General features: G+C 46.9%; 9 protein-coding genes across 9 annotated transcripts, besides 22 other annotated features; all 9 read left to right on the top strand.

Annotated features, from left to right (window-relative positions):
- Positions 1-122: part of a sequence feature (areas merged during assembly that could not be assigned to a particular haplotype. This can correspond to areas where the two haplotypes were merged or to regions with more than two copies in the genome that were merged during assembly.) that runs on past the window's edge.
- Positions 123-198: a sequence feature (areas merged during assembly that could not be assigned to a particular haplotype. This can correspond to areas where the two haplotypes were merged or to regions with more than two copies in the genome that were merged during assembly.).
- Positions 199-5,400: a sequence feature (areas merged during assembly that could not be assigned to a particular haplotype. This can correspond to areas where the two haplotypes were merged or to regions with more than two copies in the genome that were merged during assembly.).
- Positions 251-514: a mobile genetic element.
- On the top strand, positions 1,028-2,611 carry Tc00.1047053506925.70 (epsin, putative; the record flags this gene model as incomplete). The annotated part of the gene is made up of 1 exon (XM_816473.1): positions 1,028-2,611. One exon carries the CDS (start codon positions 1,028-1,030, stop codon positions 2,609-2,611), a length of 1,584 nt encoding a protein of 527 aa, XP_821566.1.
- Positions 2,141-2,172: a microsatellite.
- Positions 2,788-2,846: a sequence feature (T-rich).
- Positions 2,872-2,900: a microsatellite.
- Positions 3,133-3,420, top strand: Tc00.1047053506925.64 (hypothetical protein, conserved; the record flags this gene model as incomplete). The annotated part of the gene is made up of 1 exon (XM_816507.1): positions 3,133-3,420. The coding sequence occupies one exon, from the start codon at positions 3,133-3,135 to the stop codon at positions 3,418-3,420; it is 288 nt and encodes a 95-aa protein (XP_821600.1).
- Positions 3,681-3,707: a microsatellite.
- Positions 3,814-4,233, top strand: Tc00.1047053506925.60 (hypothetical protein, conserved; the record flags this gene model as incomplete). The annotated part of the gene is made up of 1 exon (XM_816471.1): positions 3,814-4,233. One exon carries the CDS (start codon positions 3,814-3,816, stop codon positions 4,231-4,233), a length of 420 nt encoding a protein of 139 aa, XP_821564.1.
- On the top strand, positions 4,455-5,357 carry Tc00.1047053506925.50 (hypothetical protein, conserved; the record flags this gene model as incomplete). The annotated part of the gene is made up of 1 exon (XM_816469.1): positions 4,455-5,357. The coding sequence occupies one exon, from the start codon at positions 4,455-4,457 to the stop codon at positions 5,355-5,357; it is 903 nt and encodes a 300-aa protein (XP_821562.1).
- Positions 5,401-5,980: a sequence feature (areas merged during assembly that could not be assigned to a particular haplotype. This can correspond to areas where the two haplotypes were merged or to regions with more than two copies in the genome that were merged during assembly.).
- Tc00.1047053506925.40 (RNA polymerase I second largest subunit, putative) lies at positions 5,799-10,574 on the top strand (the record flags this gene model as incomplete). The annotated part of the gene is made up of 1 exon (XM_816467.1): positions 5,799-10,574. One exon carries the CDS (start codon positions 5,799-5,801, stop codon positions 10,572-10,574), a length of 4,776 nt encoding a protein of 1,591 aa, XP_821560.1.
- Positions 5,981-18,110: a sequence feature (areas merged during assembly that could not be assigned to a particular haplotype. This can correspond to areas where the two haplotypes were merged or to regions with more than two copies in the genome that were merged during assembly.).
- Positions 10,669-10,714: a sequence feature (T-rich).
- Positions 11,019-14,912, top strand: Tc00.1047053506925.30 (hypothetical protein, conserved; the record flags this gene model as incomplete). The annotated part of the gene is made up of 1 exon (XM_816464.1): positions 11,019-14,912. One exon carries the CDS (start codon positions 11,019-11,021, stop codon positions 14,910-14,912), a length of 3,894 nt encoding a protein of 1,297 aa, XP_821557.1.
- Positions 15,024-15,054: a sequence feature (AT_rich).
- Positions 15,147-15,171: a sequence feature (AT_rich).
- Tc00.1047053506925.20 (hypothetical protein, conserved) lies at positions 15,199-16,200 on the top strand (the record flags this gene model as incomplete). Its single annotated transcript, XM_816462.1, has 1 exon — positions 15,199-16,200. The coding sequence occupies one exon, from the start codon at positions 15,199-15,201 to the stop codon at positions 16,198-16,200; it is 1,002 nt and encodes a 333-aa protein (XP_821555.1).
- Positions 16,430-16,469: a microsatellite.
- Positions 17,014-17,034: a sequence feature (AT_rich).
- Positions 17,092-17,134: a sequence feature (A-rich).
- Tc00.1047053506925.14 (hypothetical protein, conserved) lies at positions 17,237-17,512 on the top strand (the record flags this gene model as incomplete). Its single annotated transcript, XM_816508.1, has 1 exon — positions 17,237-17,512. The coding sequence occupies one exon, from the start codon at positions 17,237-17,239 to the stop codon at positions 17,510-17,512; it is 276 nt and encodes a 91-aa protein (XP_821601.1).
- Positions 17,888-17,913: a microsatellite.
- Positions 18,111-19,666: a sequence feature (areas merged during assembly that could not be assigned to a particular haplotype. This can correspond to areas where the two haplotypes were merged or to regions with more than two copies in the genome that were merged during assembly.).
- On the top strand, positions 18,285-19,220 carry Tc00.1047053506925.10 (uncharacterized protein; the record flags this gene model as incomplete). Its single annotated transcript, XM_816460.1, has 1 exon — positions 18,285-19,220. The coding sequence occupies one exon, from the start codon at positions 18,285-18,287 to the stop codon at positions 19,218-19,220; it is 936 nt and encodes a 311-aa protein (XP_821553.1).
- Positions 19,279-19,315: a microsatellite.
- Positions 19,495-19,525: a microsatellite.
- Positions 19,569-19,602: a microsatellite.
- Positions 19,645-19,666: a microsatellite.

The raw sequence follows: 19,666 nt of genomic DNA, 5'->3' as shown, positions 1-19,666 counted from the left end.
TTATTGCCGAGAAAACGGGTTGCATCAACGAAATTGGGTAAATTACCCATGCTAAACCCGATTTTAACAAAAGCCGTACGGAGTTTACCCAATTCGAAAACTGCCCTCACGTCGAGGGATTTAGTAGATGAAATTCCAAAGACTCTGCTGTGTGATAAAGATGTCTATGGGATTCGCATAGATGTGCCAATTCTTTCCCCCTTTCGGTAGAGGGGAGTTCTTTATTTACCCCATCATTGACATTTCGATTTTGTGAAAAGAATGATTGCGAGAGGGCTGGCCACCCAATTTAATATGCACATCCTGATAAGACGAAAATATTTATTTACAATTATTTTCTCTCTTACGGTTCATTTGTAAGACTGCAATGGGAGGAGTCAATGAACCGATAAAGTCACGACGGATTTGTTTGTTTTTATTTTTGTCGTTCCACTCGGCCCCTTTTGATTCCCCCCACCTTGCGGCGGTGTCTTGTGGCAGGAGGACCTCAAATTCTACCAATTTTTAACTAATATAAACATCCCCAATCCGAATAGAGCGCAACATGTCACGAGAGCGGCAATTTGAATAAATCTATCTATCTATATATATACTTGAAGCAAACATGGAGGATATGGCGAGGCCACCGCCTCTCCTTTACCTTTTCTTTCTTGTCCTATTTTTATTTCTTTAGAGAGGTTCGGGATCTGGCTAGCAGCAGAGGTGAGTATTTCATTTCATGAAATTTCATTTTGGTGAATTTGTCTAGAGTAATTCTTCAAATCTTTAAACGTACCCTAAATGGATCTTTCTACGCGAAGAGAATTTCCGGTTTGTTTTTTATTCATTTATTTTTTCTTTATTGTGTTGAGTCGAATTGATGGTGTTGTCATTTAACGGCTGTTCATGTTGTTTTGCATGTGAATGCTATCGAATATTCTGAGAATACGTCGAGAAAAGTAGCTTGCTTATTCGTCTTTACATCTTTCTTACTTAGGGTCAATTGGCGCTCTCTTTTCTAGGGGAATAACCCGGGTTATAATACTAGATGAGTATTCCAACCTCCATTCATGCCGCGCGGGAGATGATCCGTGTGATGGCATCTGGCAATGAGTTTGTTGTGCTTGTTCACGAGGCAACCAACGAGGACCCTTGGGGGCCAACGGGTGCACAGATGGATGAAGTCTGTCGAGCCTTTGCCCGCGGGTCATTTGATATTATGGAGGAGATAAAACTGCGTCTCAAACACCGTGAAAAGGCGTGGCGACCTTGTTACAAAAGCCTACTTCTTCTTGACCATCTTGCTCGCAACGTGCCGGAGTCGGGACTGCCGGCCATTTGTACTGTAATCCCCACTCTTCGTACCATATCTCAGTCGTTCTATTACACGGGGAGTAAGGGGACAGATCACGGTTTGTCTGTGAGAGAACGCGCAAAGAAGCTCTGTGATCTTCTCAGCGATGGCACCTTACTCCGTGAGGAGCGCGAGAAGGCGGCCTTGACACGCTTCAAGCTCTCTGGCGCGTCTGGCGTTGGCGGTGGCGGTTACCCAACTTCGCACTACCAGGGCTACTTAAACAGCCCGATGCCGCCATCGCTTTCGCCACACGATGCGTACGAAAATAAGACCCATTTTGGTCGCACGAGGGAGGAACAGGAGCGGTACGATATGGAACTTGCAGCTCGACTGCAACACGAAGAAGAGGTCCGTTCTGGTGTGTCTGCTGGGGATGCAGAAAGGATGTTTAACCGGCAAGTTCAACGGCAACCCACGTCAGTGGAACAGGCGGCTCGCAATTCTGACCTTGAGTTAGCACGTCGCCTTCAGGAGGAAGAGGAAAAGAAGCGTCAAATGAATTTTGCCAATGAGGCCTTGCCTTCCGCACAGAGCGCACCCACTCCAAAGCCAGCAAATTCTCCGCCCCCTGCGTCTGCCGCCCCTCCTGTCAAGCCAGAACCCCCAAAGAAAGATTTCTTGGATGACTTATTTGCTCCAGCACCTGTAATGACGGCTAACACCTCTGCTCAACAACCTGGTTGGACGGAAAGCGCACCGTTTCATCAGCAAAAACCGGCTTCTGTGGATCCTTTTGATGCGTTTTTGGACACACGTATTCGGCAACAACAACAGCAGCAGCAAATGCTGTCAGCACAATTTCCACAGCAGCCGCCACAGCAGCAGCAGCAGCAGCAAATGGCATACGGTAGTTATTCACCGTCGATGGCCCCACCACAGCAGTATACTGGCATGGTGGCAGGTGGCGGAGGTGGATGGACCGGTGCGACACAACCATCGATGATGATTCCGCCTGGCGCAGGAGGGAGTGGGTGGTCGAGTGGGGTCCCTACACAAGCGTCGTATGGAGGGCCCCCAATTCAAACTTCTTGGGGTGTGCCGTCCTCGACAAGCAATGCCGGCGCCTCAAGTGGAACACAAAGGGCACCATTTTTTTCTAATGGAAATAGCGATATGCAAGGGAAGGCTTCCTTTACAAATGTGAGTGAAGGTGCGAAAAACATGAGCCTAATTGAACAGCAAATGGCTCAGTTTGCCGGACAAGTGAGTGGCCAGCCTCAGCAACAGCCGAAGTCGCTGAACGCCCTGATGGCGGAGCGCCGACAGTCTGAGTAGTGAGCGGCATATTTTATCATTGCCTTCGAAAGGAGGTGCACAAGTATTCTACTATGAAGAGTGGCCACTTTCTATATACTGCGGTTATGATTGTGATGTTTAGAATCTGAGCGGGCTACACTGAGGGAAAAAAAAGAGGATTTTAGATTGGCTTTTGAGTCAAATAAGAGCATGCGGAAAAAAAAAAAAAAAGATAGAGAGGATAAGAAAAGATAAATGGAAACAAAGGAAAAAACTTGCGGACGGCTCTCTCTCTCTCCTTTTTTTTTTTTTTTTTTCTTTTTTTCTTATTGTTATTTTAATTTTATTGTGTGCTCCTTGAAAGGTCCATAGCATGGAGGAGTTGGGAACGTCTCTTTTTTTCCCTTATATTTGCATGGTTGTTGTTGATTATTATTGGAATCCTTTTTGGCTACGTGGGAATTCGGGTTTATCTTTGCAATAACGATTATATTATTATAGTAGGGTAGGGAAAAATAAAGACGGGGAATAGGTGCATCAGAAAAGCCGGATAGGGACGTATGCTTCGTCGAACTACCGTTGTGAGAGGCCATGCTACCTCAAACCTTTTTGCTCCACCGTTTTCCGGTCGCTGGTTTAATCCTCCTCACCAATGGACAATGACAGATACTTTTATGCCGTTTTTCTTTATTGGTTCGACTCCTATGGCGATTTGTGTTTACCTTTATCATGCAGCGTACATGCCGCATTACTCTCACTACCAAGATCAAAACTACTATGCCTCCCAAGTGTACACAAAAGAATTTATTCACAAGTACAAACGATTAGAGCGTTGGAGATGGTACTAGGGAGTGAACGGGGCACTTTTTTATATATATTTGTATATGCATGCTCTCCTGTGAGTATGGATGCATGTCGGGGCTGGGTGGGATTATATTTACGGTAGTGACTTTAAAGAAATGGCTGATTTGATTTTGAACCGAAAGACGGAGGAAGTACGCCGTATTGAACAAGGGGAAACAAAGCCTGGAAAATAAATTTCTGACTTTTTTTTTTCTTTTTTTGGCGGGGGTGAGGGAGAGGGAGGATTTGTAGTTAACATATCGGGTTTTTTTTTTTTTTCTTCTTTTTTTTTCCCCTTTTCTCTATATTATTGTGTGCGTTTGCGTTTGTTTTCATCACATGTGCTACTAGCTTGCCTTTTACCTCGCATCAGTCTTCATCCGTCCACCTGTGAAGCCATGTCGGGACCGGTTGTGAACGCGGAGACCGCTCTCGCCCGGTGCATTGAGGCGATGCACGACACGTTACAGGCTTCAGTAGCAGATGCCCTTCCGCAGTCTACAGAGTTATCGGAAGTTACAGGCGCGGCGGTGGAACTTGTCGACACCGCGGCACAGCGATTGGAATGGGAGCTGGGAGTTGAACGGCAACGAATTGACAGGCTAGTGGGAGGACTCGATCAGCACTTTAGTGTCCTAGAGCATGCGGTGTCCTCCCTGCCGGATGTTCCTGTAGCTTCAATTGACCGGGATATTGAGAAGTTAAACGCGGAAGCCTCATCTCTTGCACAGGCAATTGTGGCCGCGTACGACGAAGTGGAGTCGCTTGCTGCGCAGCTCGAGCACGAAATTAACTTTCAACCGGTGCCTTCCATCTGAGAGTTTTTCTTTTGTGTTGTTGCATTGGCGCGAGGTGTTCAAAGAGAGAGTGCATCTCTGAGAGGCGAGCAGAGATTTGGGGTGACGTTGCTTTTAAGGGTTCATAACCTGTAGTTTGAAGGCGGATCGTGATATATTGATTTGCGGTTTCTTTTTTATTCTTTTCTTTATTTCGTTCTGTTGTTTTGTGAAGTTTTGTTGGCAGCATAGAATTGGACTGGATGCGGGTTACCGCAGTGCTGCGGCGCGGCAAGGTCGATATCGAGCCATGGATGGGTGTGAGCTGCTACCCCGTGTCACCCAGCTTTGTGGGTGGACTCCCGGCCGTCAAGCCGGGTTATGATCATTACAAAATGATTCGACCACAGCGACCACTTAGGGCGATTGGCATCACGGGTTCGCTTCCGCCTGTGCTGTACAACCGAATGGAACAGCTGGTGCAGATAGAGAACGCTATTGCACTGCAACGTGTGGAACGACAGGTAGAGATGACGCTTTCACAACTGTCTCTTGGAATACGAAATGCAGAGGAATTCTTGGAGAAGCATCTTCTTCACGCAATTGTTCGTCCCTCGATTCACACTCTGTGGTTTCATGAAGAAGGTCTTCGGAAGAATCAGCATGTTCTTTCCACTCTGGGTGCACACCATCTTGTTCCGCTATTTAGTCTTTTGGCCTACGATTTTGAGTGTGGCAAGATGTCGCTGTACGAGGCAGTAAAACTTTACGAGGAACTGATGGATTGCTCTGTGGCCCAACCCAAGGTTGTGCAGAGGGAGCTAACAAACCAGATGGTGCGGTGCTACTGTTTGGATGATGAATACGAGAAGGCATTGGATGTGGTATTGGAGATGAAAGCGAAAAAAATCCGTAGGACATTTGTGACATACGCCCCACTCTTTCGCATGATTCGAGCCAAGGAGGATGCCGAAAGACAGCTGGCACTTTTAAATTTTATGTACAATGTGGAGGGTGGGCGGATCCTGAAGTTTTTGTACATTGATGTTCCCCGGATGTTTTACATGTTTGGTGTTTTCATTCGATACAATTGGGTCTTCATCAACTGCGCGTTCACTGCTTCCTGTACTATTGTCGTTCTTTACGTGGCAAATTTTGGATTGTGAGGCTTTTGAGTCCGTGTAGCGTGTGCCTGTGTTGCTTTTTTGTTTGTTTCGGTCCCTTTGTCTCTGTGTTTTGCATTGTTTCGTCCTGGCGAGTGCGGCATTTTTTACTTTGCAGAATGCATTTGCGCATACCCTGCATAGAGGAGGGAAAAGGGGGAAGAGAATGGGAGGGAGAAGTGGCGTACGTTTTTGTGGTCCTTCTCTTCTTGACGCTCTTCTTTGCCTGGAGCTGTGCTGCCATCACCACCTTGGCGCGAGGGTTGTGTTATCATCATCAGCAGCGCGTCTTTTTTTCCTTTTTTTTTCTGCTTTTCGGCCTTTTAAATGAACTGCCGTTTTTGTCTCTTGTGCGAAAACCGAAGAACCTCAAAGAAAAAAAAAACAAGAGGAAGGAGGGGGGAATTTTCTCTTGCAGTTTGCCCGAGCCGGATTTTTACTACCATGTCGAAGAATCCCTCACTGCGCAGTTCCCGCTCGCACAACTCGTCAGTTGGCGAAAATTACACATCGACACGGAGTTCTGTGTCCAGTCGCCACCGCCGTCAGGAGCAAAAAAGGGAGGTCTTACTGCCACCGGCAAATATGACACCGTTTGAACGCCTTCAGCTTCTCCGTAATGCTTTAACGCGAATGCAATACATCGGGGAGCGCCACTTGCACAGCGCCATGCTTGACACCGCTGGTGGCGAAAAGGTACTTTGCTTCTTTGAAAAGCTTCGTGAGCGACTGCCGAAGCTTGAGTATAACCCGCGGAAGCTCGGTTGTCCAGAAGGAAACGGGCCCAAGCAGTTACAATACATCAGAGAGCAGACACTCATTCTACAAGATGCAGCAAACGTCGTACTTAAAAGCTGCGAGGCTCAGAAAGGAAAATGTGATGCCGTATATGAGGGTTTGTCGTACCACTACTTACAGGAGGTCTTGCGGGAGCTGGAGGAGATTCAGCATCTCTTGAGCCATGCCCCATCCGAGATGCCAAGTCGTGTCAACACGGACCTCTTGGCAGACCTGGTTTCATTTCAAATAAATGAATTTGATGCATTTGCGGAGCAACGTGTGGAGGCTTTTGTGAGCGAAGCTAAGAATGAGGGGACACTTTTTACTGCTGTTGTGAATGAACTTAGTCAGCGTGCCCCTTCATCTACTGGGCTCGTTTCCATATTTGTTTTGGATGTGGCCATCGGCGTGCGGCCTGGTCGCTGTGCCCGCATTGTCATTGAGCATGCGCAGCACAACCTTACGAAGCTCGAGAATCGTCTGCACACCGCTGGCTCCGTCCTAAGTGCAATGACTTCAGAGAAAGACTTGCCCACGGAGACGCAGCGCAGAGAACTTGCTATTTTAAAGGATCGTGTTAGCGGTTCTCTTGCAGAGTTGATTCGCTTAAAAAAAAAGTGGGAAGAGGAGGAGCTTAGAACGTTTGAGCGGGCCGCCTCGGGGCAACATGTACTTTTATCTTTGGTGGAGATGAAGCGACTGAAGGAAGCGGAAATTATTGAGGAGGCACAATTAATTCATGATCGAGCGATGCATTCTTGTCTTTTATTTTCCGCACCACAGTATTATCGCCGCTATAGCGAAACCTACGCCCAGCCGTGCCATGTGCAGATTGGTTTCAAGTTTCTACAGGGAGAACAAGTGGAGTCTCAGCCAAAGTCCATGACCCTCTATGCGTTGGTACCGGAGTTTTTTTCCTTGATGCGGCAGCACAACATTCCAGCGCAGGAACACGAGCGGTACGCTGCATTAGTACCAAGTAAACATCACGTGTGGGTTTCCTTTTCTGAATTTCCAGAGATGGTGCGAGGTGCCCGGTGTAGCCTTCGTGGAGTAGACACCCGAAATGATCACTTTCGTGCGTTTGAGGAGCAAAAGGAGGTGGGAGGGTATTTTATTATGCGCGGCGGGGAACGCATTTTGCGTGCTCTTTTAATGCAGCGGTGTAATGTCCCTCTCAACATATTTCGCGAACGGTTTTCGTCACAGGGTCCGTTTTTCTCACCAAAGGCCGTGGTAATTCGTTGCAAACGGCCCAGTGGTTTGACGATTCAAAACTATTTTTACTACGCAACTACGGGTGAAGTCGTATTTAGCTTTGCGCGTAAGGTGGTTTGGCATATTCCTGTTCTTCTCCTGCTGTTTTCACTGAATACCCGGCACTGTTCCTCGTTGGAGATGTACAAACTACTCACGATTGGCTTTACCAATTGCAGCAGTTCCCACGTTGCCCGCGTTGAGGCACTTCTCCAGCATCACCACCAAAAACCATACGGTTCTCTTGTTCATTTTTTGGACTACATGGGAGTGTTGGGGCAAATGTACCGGAAGTACCACGAAACATCCAACACGTTCCACTTTCTTCCACAGTTTCATTCCACGTGCCAAGGTCAGCACGACGTCTGGTATGGCCTTTTTATGCTTCGCCGTCATGTATTGCCTCATCTCAATGTCAATGAACCAACACGGGATTTGTCTCCAACTGCTACCCAGGAGGAATGCGTTAACTGGCTCTCCCCCAAACTCCTTCAGGAGTTAAATGCCAAACTGGATGCAATGATTGCCATTGTACGACAGCTGTACGCCTTTTTTGATGGCGCCAACGAACATCAAGGTAATGATGTACCCGCCTACCAGGAGATATTTACCGTTTCGCAGGTGCTTATGGGTGGTTTTGAGGTTTGCCTTAATAAATACATGAAGAGTTTTGTGTATCGTTTGGGAAGTCATATTCCATCTCATCTCTTTCAATCCATTCTGCAATTGGGTGAGTTGCCAGGAAATGAGTCAAGTGGGGTTATCAATCAGCTGCGGCAGTACACAGATTACTGTGAACGTCGAAGCATAAATGAACCTCTAGATGCGTTACATCGTCTATTGATTACTGGAAATCTCACATTGGATCGTGAGGAAGATTTTTACTGTCCGCAAACCTCTGGTTGGGTGGTGATGGCAGAACACTTGAACTTTTACCGTTTTTTTGAGCAGTTGCGATGTTTGCATCGGGGTAAGACGATTGCCGAGATGCGTTCCAGTGAGGTGCGAAAGTACCCATGCGAGGCATTTGGTTTTATCTGTATGGTGCATAGCCCTGATGGGGCGGATTGTGGTGTCTTGAATCATATGAGCGTAAGCACATTTGTTTCCGAATCCGTTCCAACAGGTTCTCGAAATGAAGAAGATTTATTGTCGCGGATCACGGAGGAATTTCACGGTCTTCGCAACGGCGGATCTTTGGATTCTCTCGTGGATCGTCTGGTGGGTACAGTCCCTGTATGGGTGGAGGGGAAGATGTTGGGGTACTTGGCACCCGAAGAGGCCGAACGAGTGTGTAAGGCCTTGCTTCGAAAGAAGGCATTGAAAACTGGCTCTAGTATGGAGCTGAGTGGTATTGTGCGCCGCCACAGTGTAAATGCCTTTAGTATGGTTGAGGTTGTGTATGTCCCCCCAGGCAATAAGGATCCACAAGGGTTGTACATCTTTTATGATAATGGCAGAATGATGCGTCCTGTGCAGCAAATTGAATCCACATCCCACGGTGACGAGTTACCCTTTCCTTTGGTGTATATTGGAACCTGGGAGCAGACGTGGCTTGACATCGCCAGCGTTCCCTCTGACCTCCTGGACGGTTTGACTCAATTGAATCGAAAATATGAATTTATGGAGCAGAATGGAAGTAATATTCTTAGTTTAACATCGGCGACGATTCCATTCTTTGAGCATAACTGTTCGCCGAGGAACCTCTTCCAATGTGGTTTATCCAAGCAATCTGCCGGAACTCAATTGCAAACATTGGCATGGCGTAAGGAAGCAAAACTCTTTCGTATGTACTGCCCACAACGTTACATCAGTCGAACACTCCCGATGGATTATTACGGACTGGATGATGTGAATTTGGGGGTCAATGCTGTGATTGCCATTTTGGCCTATACCGGCTATGACTTGGATGACGCTGTCATTTTAAACAGTACCGCTTCCCAGTTTGGCATGCTCACCGCCGGCATTACTGTGGCCAAAGTTATCACTGCTAGTGGAAAGGGGGAGAAGGATGATGTGTTTGTGTTTCAAAATCTCTTGTCCAACGGACAGCCCTTCACACCAGAGTTGGATGCTCATGGACTGCCAAGAAAGCGTGCGGTGCCTGGTACGACAGAGTTGCTTTCCTTCGATTCGGATCACAAGTATCCCACACTACGAGACAGCAGTGCGGTCTATTGCTGTGCCAAACGCTATGAACGTATTGACCCCCTTATGAATAAGAAGGTTTACGAATATACAAGGCATCACGTGACAAAGTGGTGGCAATTTGATAAGGGGGAGAACGCGTGGGTTCATAGTGTGGTTCCTCTTAAATATGACGGGCCAGATCCAACCAGCGCGCTTGTTGTGTTTCGTATTCCTCGTCCAACAGCCATTGGCGACAAATTCTCATCTCGTCACGGACAGAAGGGAACTCTTCCTCTGCACATTCGAGCTTACGATTTACCGTTTAGTACGCGTGACGGTATCACACCTGATATCATCATCAATCCACATGCTTTTCCCTCTCGTATGACGGTGGGGATGGTGCTGGAGATGATGGGTGCGAAGCTAGGCGCCATCCAGGGCCGTTTTTGCGATCACAGCGCATGGAGTGTAGTGGATGAACGTCCACGCTCCGCTGAAGTTATTGGGGACGCTTTACAAAAGGCTGGTTACAATCGTTATGGGCGTGAAAAGCTCATTGATGGCATCAGTGGGGAGGAGATGGAGGCTGACGTTTTCATGGGCATATCAGGATATCAGCGACTTCGACACATGGTAAACGACAAGTGGCAGGCGCGCGCCCGCACGGACGCACACACTCACCGCGCTGTCACAAAGACGGGCCAGCCCGTCAAGGGACGTAAACGACACGGTGGTGTACGTGTGGGTGAGATGGAACGTGATGGCTTGCTGTCGCATGGTAGTGCGGAGGTGGTTCTGGACCGTCTGCTGCATGTCTCGGACAAGGCAAAGGCCTTCATATGTGTGGAATGCGGTTCTCTCCTCTCCATCTACGAGCGACACGCGACGGAATATTCGACATGGAAGACGTGCAAATTTTGCGGTGCTGGGTCGCAGGAGGCGACAGACACGATTGCTTTTGTGGAGATACCGCAGGTGCTGCGCCTGTGGGCTGCTGAGCTCACCGGCATTGGTATCCGTGTCGTGTTGAAGACGAGGGATGAGGCCTCATGAGGTCAGTGGAGAGACTAAAAAAGGGGAGGTGCGCAAAAACAGCAGCTGAAACGAACGGAATTTATAGCGTTTAAAAACAAAGTGTGTGATTTTTAAGAAATAAAAAAAGATGAGGAGTAAAAAAAAAAAAAAAAAAAGAAGGGAGGGGCAGCACAAAAGACAAAGACTGAAGAAGTGAAAAGGACAGCAACAAAGTCACACAGAGCTAAGCGAAAAAGAAGGTGCTGCGGGAGGGGTCAGATTCTTAATTTATTCTTCCTTTGTGGTTGTGCTTTTCTTTCTGTGACAATATGCCCGGATTAAGTGGCGTCCCTCCGCACTTTCCTCGGCACAACACAGTTGCGACGAGGCCAAAAGTTTTCTTTTTCCACCATCGTGGCTGTTAAAACAATTACCATTTTTCTTATTTTTATTTTCATGAAAGTGGCGGGTTGAAAGGAAGACATGCTCAATCGGCGGCGTGCAGCAGCGGCAACCGCCATCTCTGAATCTGCCCTCGTGGAGGAGCGTCTTGCTGCATTTGCACCCCATCACCTGCCCGCGCTTCTTACAGGACTGGATGCGGATGAGGTGCAGGACGTTATTCCCGGGGATTTTTCTCTCACGGAGCGTTCCACTCGCCAAAAGGTAAAGTCAACGCAGGTTATTCTTTTTCTTTGCTTGAATATCGGCAGTGATCCACCGGATTACCCACGAATCGAACCGTGCGCGCGACTGGAGTGCTGGATTGACCCCCACGTGGCGCAGATTTCCCGTTTTGCTTTAGAAGGTGGTAGTGACTCTATCGCTGAGATCCTGGAACGTCAGTACCGCTCCCAACAACGAGATGCCGTCTTTAAAAGGGCGGTGGATGCACACTTGGAAGAGGCCAAGCATCTCATGATGTCGTCCCGCAGAAAGGCTGACAAGGGTAGGGTGCTTTTGCATTACAATGGTCATGGGATGCCCCGAGCGACGGAATATGGTGAGATTTGGTTTTTTGACAAAAATCGAACGCACTACGTACCCATTAACATCGTTGAAATGTCACAACTTCTTGATTCGCCAACACTATACGTTTTAGACTGCAATTCTGCGGGTTCCATCTTGCAACACTGGTACAAGGAGCGTCTTCATCAGACAAGACCCCAGGATATGTTTTTTTGCGCATGTAGTGCTGGAAGCTTTCTGCCGCTGAATCCGCAACTTCCTGCGGACGTGTTGACTGCATGTCTCACAACACCGCTGCGAATGGCACTGGAGTGGTATGTCAATTTTTCTCATCGCAAACATTTATTACCACATGTGACGGCTGAAATGATAAATAACATTCCAGGAGAACTTTCAGAAAGGAAATCACCTCTGGGGGAGCTTAATTGGATTCTTATTGCCGTGACTGACACCATTGCGTGGTGTATGACTCCTCCGTCACAATTTCATCAACTTTTTAGACAGGACACGATGACCAAGGCGTTATTTCGTAACTTTTTATTGGCTGACCGTTTATTGCGTGAAGTGGGATGCGTTCCTGTGGCACATCCGCCCATAGCAGAACAAGCTCATTTGCATCATTTGTGGGACCTTTGGGACTACACATTGGAGAGGGTCATTTCCCAATTGCCAGATCTTCTTACCCCAGAGCTAACAGTGAATCCAAACTACACATACAAACCCTCTACTTTTTTTATGGATCAGTTAATGGCATTTGAAGTATGGGTGGAATCTGGAGACTTGAGAGAACAACCTGAAGAACTTCCAAGCGTCCTTTTGGCACTTACACAGATTTCATATCGTGTGCCCGCATTAATACTGTTGGTGAGGTACCTGGATTCCGGTGTGAGTGCTGGAAGGCGTGCGATTCATTGTGGCATCTTACCGTACGCCAGCAAGCTTCTTGTTCAGACACCAGAGGTATTTTTAATTGTGAGTGTTCTTTGGATGCAGTTGATAAGGGCATCTATAAATCAAGGCACGGAAGAACTTTTTAAATCACGTCTAGAGAAGTATTTTATTCGTGTTTTGCAATTGGATGAAAAGAAGACAAATGTGGTTCCCGTAGAAGATGGCCGCACGGGGGCCTCCGTTGTAAATGGCAGTAACTTTTTTCAAACCGGTGGCTCAACGGCGTCATTTGTAGAATTAGGTGACGGTGTGGTGGGTTCTGCGGCCACGCCAAACGGAGACACAAAACATTACCTCATGAAGGATCTGGATCTACACCGATGCAAGGCCATGGCATGCTACGTTCTCTGTCAATTGATGAAACGCGGAGGTGAGCATCAATATTTGGCGTGTTGGAATAATCAATTATTAAACGCTGCTTTTTTTCTTTTGGTCTCACCGAATGCCGAGGTCCGGTCATGGTCCTGCTTGGTGCTTGCACAGCTGTTTTTAGGCTTGCGCCATGCTAAGGATTTTGCCGCAATGGAATGCACCTCGCGTCTAGATCTTTTTACTTCTCTGCTGCAGGACAAGTCCCCCATTGTACGCAGCTCTTGCGTGACTCTGCTAGCGTCGTTGGTGGGGTTCCGTGTCGACGAACTTCCTGTTGAGCGGCAGGTTCGCCGTGTGCAGATGGAAAAATCACTTCTTATTAAACTAAGAGGCTTTATTTTTGACGCGAGCATGAGTGTGCGGGAAGAGCTGATATTTTTTGATTCTCAATTGCTTTTTCACTATGGGAGTCTGGTGCCTTCCTTGCAATGCAGTACCAATCCGAACCGATACATGGATTACATTCAGGAGGTTGGTAGAAATTCTCCAGGGTGGATGGTGGATGAACCCGATGTGCAGATCACGTCACAGTTAAGTTCATCGCGTCCCACAAACAATAGTCGTTTTGACAACACCGTGATGTTCACGACTGGATTTCTCTCACGAGATGACCTTTCCCCCTCTGCTGAAAGGTTCTGCCTGGACGCAATCGAGCCTAAGGTGCTCAAGCTACTCCGGGAGATGGTCCATGACGCGGCTTTGATGTTATTCGCACTTTACCATACATGCGATGCAAGTAAAGTTGTGGCGGCCATAAATGTTTTTAAGAACCAAAATTTACCCCAATCTCATCGTTTTGCAAATGAGGCCCTTCGAAGCATGTCTCGTGTTGTATCTACCGATTCCTCATGCTTTCTATCTGAGGCCGATCGAGCACGTTCAACAAGGAATGCGGATAGTATGCGACAGTTGGTTCTAGAGATGCAGGACAGAAGGCTGGAACCAATGTATAGTTCTAATAAGAACAAATCCTCAAAGGCGGAGGATAATGGGACTGGTGTGTGGAATAATGGTCTCTCGACATCAGCCTTTACGCGTTATCAAGTGCTGTCAAGCTTGCTTCCTGGCGATCAAATCATTTCTACAGCCTTCCGTGCCTTGGAACCCACAATGGTTTTGGCTACAAAGAATAGACACATTTACCACACTTCATATGAGACATATAGTACTCAAACACATGTTCATGGGTTCTCCGTTCGTCTTTTTGCCCCGTTACATGATGTATTGGTTGTAAATGACTTATCTGAGCAGGCTGGACTGTTACTTGTGACTAAAGATGGGGGTTTTAGTCTTTTAAGAGGATGTTGGAAGGAGGGACAGGGAATGCCAACGGAGGTTGCTACATTTTCTGCATGTTCTCCAAGGGGACATATAGATATTAAGTCTGTCTATAGATCCTACAATGCAAATCTCCTGTACGGGGGACCGATTGGGAGTAATGGTGGTACCGAGATTCATGTGCTTTCCCTGGATGAGGAACAAGTCATTCAGCGGCTAAGGGTTTCTGGTGATCCTACCCTTACATCATTGACAGCACATACAACAACACGTGCAATATTTGCTGGGTGTTCGGATGGAGCGGTGCGTTACTACGATGATCGTCAGAAGCAGGGTTTTCTTGGCGTTATAGGGATGCTGAATTGTAAGGGAGCTTCATCTTCGGTCAACTCTTCCTTTTCTTCCTCTGTTGAAGCTGTTGTTGGTGTTGGTCCCGTTGAGGTGGGAACCGGCGCACTGACGTTTGCCACGGCAACTCGTAGTGCCGTGCGTCTCTACGACAGTCGCAAATTCACAGAGCCTTCACTCGAGGTTGATATTTTTTCGTTTTGTGGCGGTCATGGAGGGTGGCCCTCTGTAAGTAGATCTCCTTCTATTGTGGCTTTTGCGACGGGTGTGCATACCGGGTTGTTGGGAGCGCTTCTTTCCGATGGCAGCTACCTTGCCCTGAATGCGCGGGGACGGATACTGTTGGAGAAACCACTCAAAGTTTCAAACACGCAGGGGTCGCTTTTGCCAGGAAGTTTTGTGGTGCATCCGTTGCGACCCTTCATGTCGGTGGGAGGGGAGATATTTTACATGCAGTGATTTTTGTTGCAGGTGATGATGGGGGTGCCGAGAGGACGCGGAGAATAAACAGCGTAGCAGAGCGAGTTGATGTTGCACGTATTGTTTATTTTACTCGTGTTATTTACTTTCTTTTTTTATTTTCTTATTTTAATATTTATTTCTGCGAATTGGATATTTCTCTGCGCGGTGTGGAGAGGAATAACAAAACGAGGAAACTGCGGAAAACGTTGGTTTTTTTTTTTTTCTTCCTTGTTAATATATATTTATATATATTTTACTTACTCCCCTCAGTAAGGTTCTGGAAATGGACTATGTTGCTCTCACTCCAACAGAGCTCACTCTGTGGAAGGAGAAGGCGGCGCCAACGATCCGCAAGGTGACGAACTTGCTTCTGCGAGGTGGCGCTATTGGTTTCCTGGAAATGGAACGAAACTTGTATATTGGCTCAGAGGAGGACGGCAATATCTCCAGGGACAGAAGGCGCGTTAACCCTGTGCTTTTCAAATCCATTATGAACAAATCTGGGGTGCTGTTGACGCCGGACGAGTACAGAAACCTTCGGACGGCGTACTCGGATGAGGGCGGTTTTCTTGTAGATGATTTTATCGCTCTTGTCTGTCCATTGAAGAGTCTTGGAGATCGTGAGGCAGGCATTTTGAGAAACATGTGTGGTGACATCATCAGTGCTGTTATTCCCACGATTGCCTTGGCTGATCTAATGCACACGCTTGAGGAGGCACTTTTGCCAGGCGATGTTGCTGCCTGTGAAGCGACACCTTTTTTTGCATCTACCATGACGGAGTTGAAAATGATTTTTACACCTTTGCGGTATCCCAAGGCGTTTGTGCCGCCTCAGGATGTGATGAATGCCTTTGCCGCCATATTGCTCAACAGTCCAGAGGCTGGTGAGCCGCTCTTGAAGTGTCTTGCCACAGTGAGGCTGCCCCCCGCACCGCCTTCTCCACCTCCTTCTGAAATGCCATTTTTCTTTACAGGGACCCGCACCGCACCATGGCAGAAGCGAGGGTATGAGTACTACACGGACCGCGATAACCGCGACGAATGGATCCGCGGGCGAGAAGAGGCACCGCCGCGGCCGATGTATCAGCGCCATCTGCCCGGTTATCAGGGACATCTTCCCACATACAAGAGCAAATTTGGTCGGTCTTTTCATCCGATCGAGGAGTCGGTACCGGAGCTCTCACGTCCGAAGGAAGAACAGGGGCCGGTGGCTGCGGATCGATACGGTCCCGCTGTGGAGTTAAAGGGTAGCTGGCTAACTCGACACAACTTCAAATTGGCGTAGTGGGAGGCAACGGCAGAGGAGCGGGATGATGTTGAATATGTACAATTTATGATTTAGTTTTGGCCACCACCACCACCCCAATAAAAAAAAAAAACACAATAAAGGGATATTTTAACCACGTGAGTGGTACCGAACTCCCTCATATTTAATTTTTTCTGAAGGCTGTGGAGGAGTCCGAGCAAGGCGATTAAAAAAGGAAAAACTTTACATGATTTTCTGTTTGTCCTTGTTTTTCTTTTTCCCTTTTTTTTTGTTTTTTTTTTTTTTTTAATGAGAAACCATGAGAATATTCAGAAAATTGACAATTTAGAAAGAACAAGACCTCATGCTGCGTCCTATTCGGTTATTCCCAGTGATGTTGTGCAAACCAAGCCGGTGTGCCGCCTCTGCTACATGGTTTGGTGGTGCGGACGATTCAAACTCTATTATGGGGGTTGTGAAGGGACTGTTTATTTGCTTCTGTGGTATAGCATGTATCAATCTGTGGTCTCGTGGCAACGCACTGGGAAAGGTGAACACCGAAAACGATGTTTACATTCCCGTGGCAGCGCTGCGGAAACGGGCACGCGATCCGAGGACAGATGGTTTTGTGGATGGTTTTAGCGAGGCTGAGGAAGCTCAAAACACGGAAGGGCGAAGGTCATGACGAGGTGGGTATACTCAACGGGAGATGAAGTGTTGGTTTTTATTTGTTGTGCAACCGGGGTAGCATAATTACGAGGCGTGCGCATGTTGTTTGCAGCCGAACCAGTCGGAGTTATTTATGGATTCTTTTGATTGATTTTTGGTGTCTGCCTGCATTTTATTGTTGTGATTAATATATATATATATATTGGTTCATAATCTTTGCTTGATTTGGCTTGCGTAGCTTTTTTACGCATTCCAACTAAATTTGTTTTTCTTTTCTTTCTTCTTTTTATTATTATTTTTATTTCATTTACTGATTTTTTTTTTTCTTATTTATGTGTCGGTACTTGCTTTTTCTTGCCACCAGTAAAGTGCAAGTGGCAGCCCCAACAAGTTGAAATATTGCTTCATGTCAGCCAAGGCTCCCCCCAAAACACTACATCAGGTTCGTAACGTGGCGTACATCTTTGCTGCATGGGCGGGCCTTCAGAAGGGGTTTGCAGAAAAGTCTGCTAACGATAAGATGTGGGTGGAACACCAGCGACGGTTACGCCAAGAGAATGTCAAGAGACAACATGCGGCACATGCTCTTGAGGAATTGAAGCAGGATGAGGAATTGGAGAGATCCATTCCCACCATTGTGCCCAAAGAGCTGCACGAGCTTGTTAAGGCGCTTGAAAAGTAGGTGGTGATGTGTCGAGTTCTTTTCTGTTTTTTCTCTGTGTTGATCTTTGAGATGTTCTGCAGGCAAGAATAATAAATTAGATGAGTTTTAGGTAGCGGTTTGTTTTAGTTCCCCAGCAGGGGTATGTGTGTGTGTGTGTGTGTTCTGTGGTGGTGGTGTGTGGTGGGAAGAGGACAAGCGAAAAATTGAGGGTAAATGCGATGCGTCGTTCTTATCAAAAAGTTCGCTTCTGGATCCCCATTCACGGGTTTATGAACCGAAGAAAGGAAAGGAGATGAGGATGAAGTGTGTTTGTGGGTGTGGGTGTCGGCGTGGGCTTCCAGGACTGGCTGATGGCTTCCCCTCGTATGCGTCTTTCATGTGCCATTGTTTTGGTTTTTTTTTTTTTTTTTTTGTCTTTTATCCCATCATTAGAGTCAAAAGGAATCATTCAACTTATTTCTTTGCGGCTTTAGTATTTTGTATACCGCCGTATTTGATCTTTGTGAGTGTGATAACGTAAGCTGCTGGCCGAATAAAGAGGACGTTCTGCGAAGAGGAATTTATTTTGTGCGTCGTTTTTGGACAAATTCATCATTGCGAGCATCGCTTTTAATCCGATCTTCAGAGAGACAGAGAAAAAGGGATAGCAGGTGAAGTACGGAGCGAAATCAGAGACACGTACACACGGCAAGTAGGGAATTGTCTACATTATTACATTCTTTTTTTTTTCTTTTTTGTTGACTTTGTTGTTGGTGGTGGTGTGGGAACAGTCGTGACGTAACGTTCTACAATGACGGCATTGTCGCTTGCACTGGGCATTCATGACCAGGCCACAACAAAGTTTGGCTCCAAGGATTTCTGCGATGCGGTTGAAGCTGAGGCAGCCGCAGCCAACGCTCATCAGTACCGAATGTTTCTGTTGGCCATGGAGACCCTGCTGCAGAGGCAATGGGAACACTACTGCTTTCATGGCGGCAACCATATTACCAAATCACAGCAGCTGGAGGAAAAGCGGCTTTGCCGGTATTTTTCGGTTCACTGCATGAATATGGAGGGACGTGGTTGCCGTGACGAGAGAAAGCACAGAAAGTTGTTTGGCAGCGGTGCAGCGGGCCCACTAATTGACTTCATTTACCGACTCATTTGTCACTCCCACTGTAGCATTGAGTGCTATCCGATTACACTTGCTCTCACGGGTCGTTTTTTTGTGGAAATGAGAAAGGAGTCCGTAGCGACGGAGTACGAGGCAGCGGTGGATCACTTGCCGTGTGTATTCGCTGTGTTGTTGTTAATCACAGCGAAGTATCGTGACGACAATTTTCGAAGCAATCGTTACTTTAGTCAGCTGGCGGAGCTTTCTCTGATGGAGTGGAACGCTCTAGAGCGGCTTGTTATCCGTGTGTTACGATTCAATGTCAACGTGCCCTTTTATGAATACGTTGCATATGAAAAGCTGCTTCTCAAAGAAATGATGCGACAGGAGGAGAAAAAGTGCGGTTTCCCTTCCATTGACCAGAGCCCCCGTTCTGAGAAGATGGAAAGCTTGATGCACCTTGACAGTAAAAATGATATGTCAATGCTGTTCTTCGATCACGTTGAAATGGCAATGAAGGACAACGCCAGTTTTCATTCATGTGGTGTGACCGCTTCTTCGCCGTCACTGCGTTCTCAGTGCCCTTTAATGTCGGTTGAGGACTCACCAGTGTCGTGGCGGCAAGGCGTGTAGTCAACTCTTTGTGTTTGAGTAAAGTTCTGATGTTCAGAGATGCCACACGATCTGTCGTTATATATTTATATATTTATATATATGTTTATATATATGTGTGCGTGTTTGTAATGGAGGCATGTGCGGGTCATGTATGAGTGAGTGAGTCTGCCAAATGTCAATTTGGCTGCTATTACCACCAGAGTGACAATTGCCTTCAGATGCAGGGACGTATTTACTGTGCGTAGGGGTGAGGTGGGGGCATTTTTATAAAATATTTCTTTTTTGAATGCAGTTTTTTTTTTTTTTTTTTTTTCCCTTTTCTTATGGATCCTGCGTTAATAGTTTTACGGATCAAAGGAAAAAAAATTTTTTTTTTGCCTTTTTTCTCTTTTTTTTTTTTCCCCCCCCCCCTTTACTATTTCCGCCTCTTGTTTTTCCTTGGTTTTTTTTTTTTTTTTTTTTTT

The sequence above is a fragment of the Trypanosoma cruzi genome, genomic scaffold (genome assembly GCF_000209065.1).
Source record: "Trypanosoma cruzi strain CL Brener 1047053517123 genomic scaffold, whole genome shotgun sequence".
NCBI classification, from domain to species: Eukaryota; Euglenozoa; class Kinetoplastea; order Trypanosomatida; family Trypanosomatidae; genus Trypanosoma; species Trypanosoma cruzi.
The sequence above is the reverse complement of the archived record's forward strand: the minus strand, read 5'-3'. Positions and strand labels throughout refer to the sequence as shown.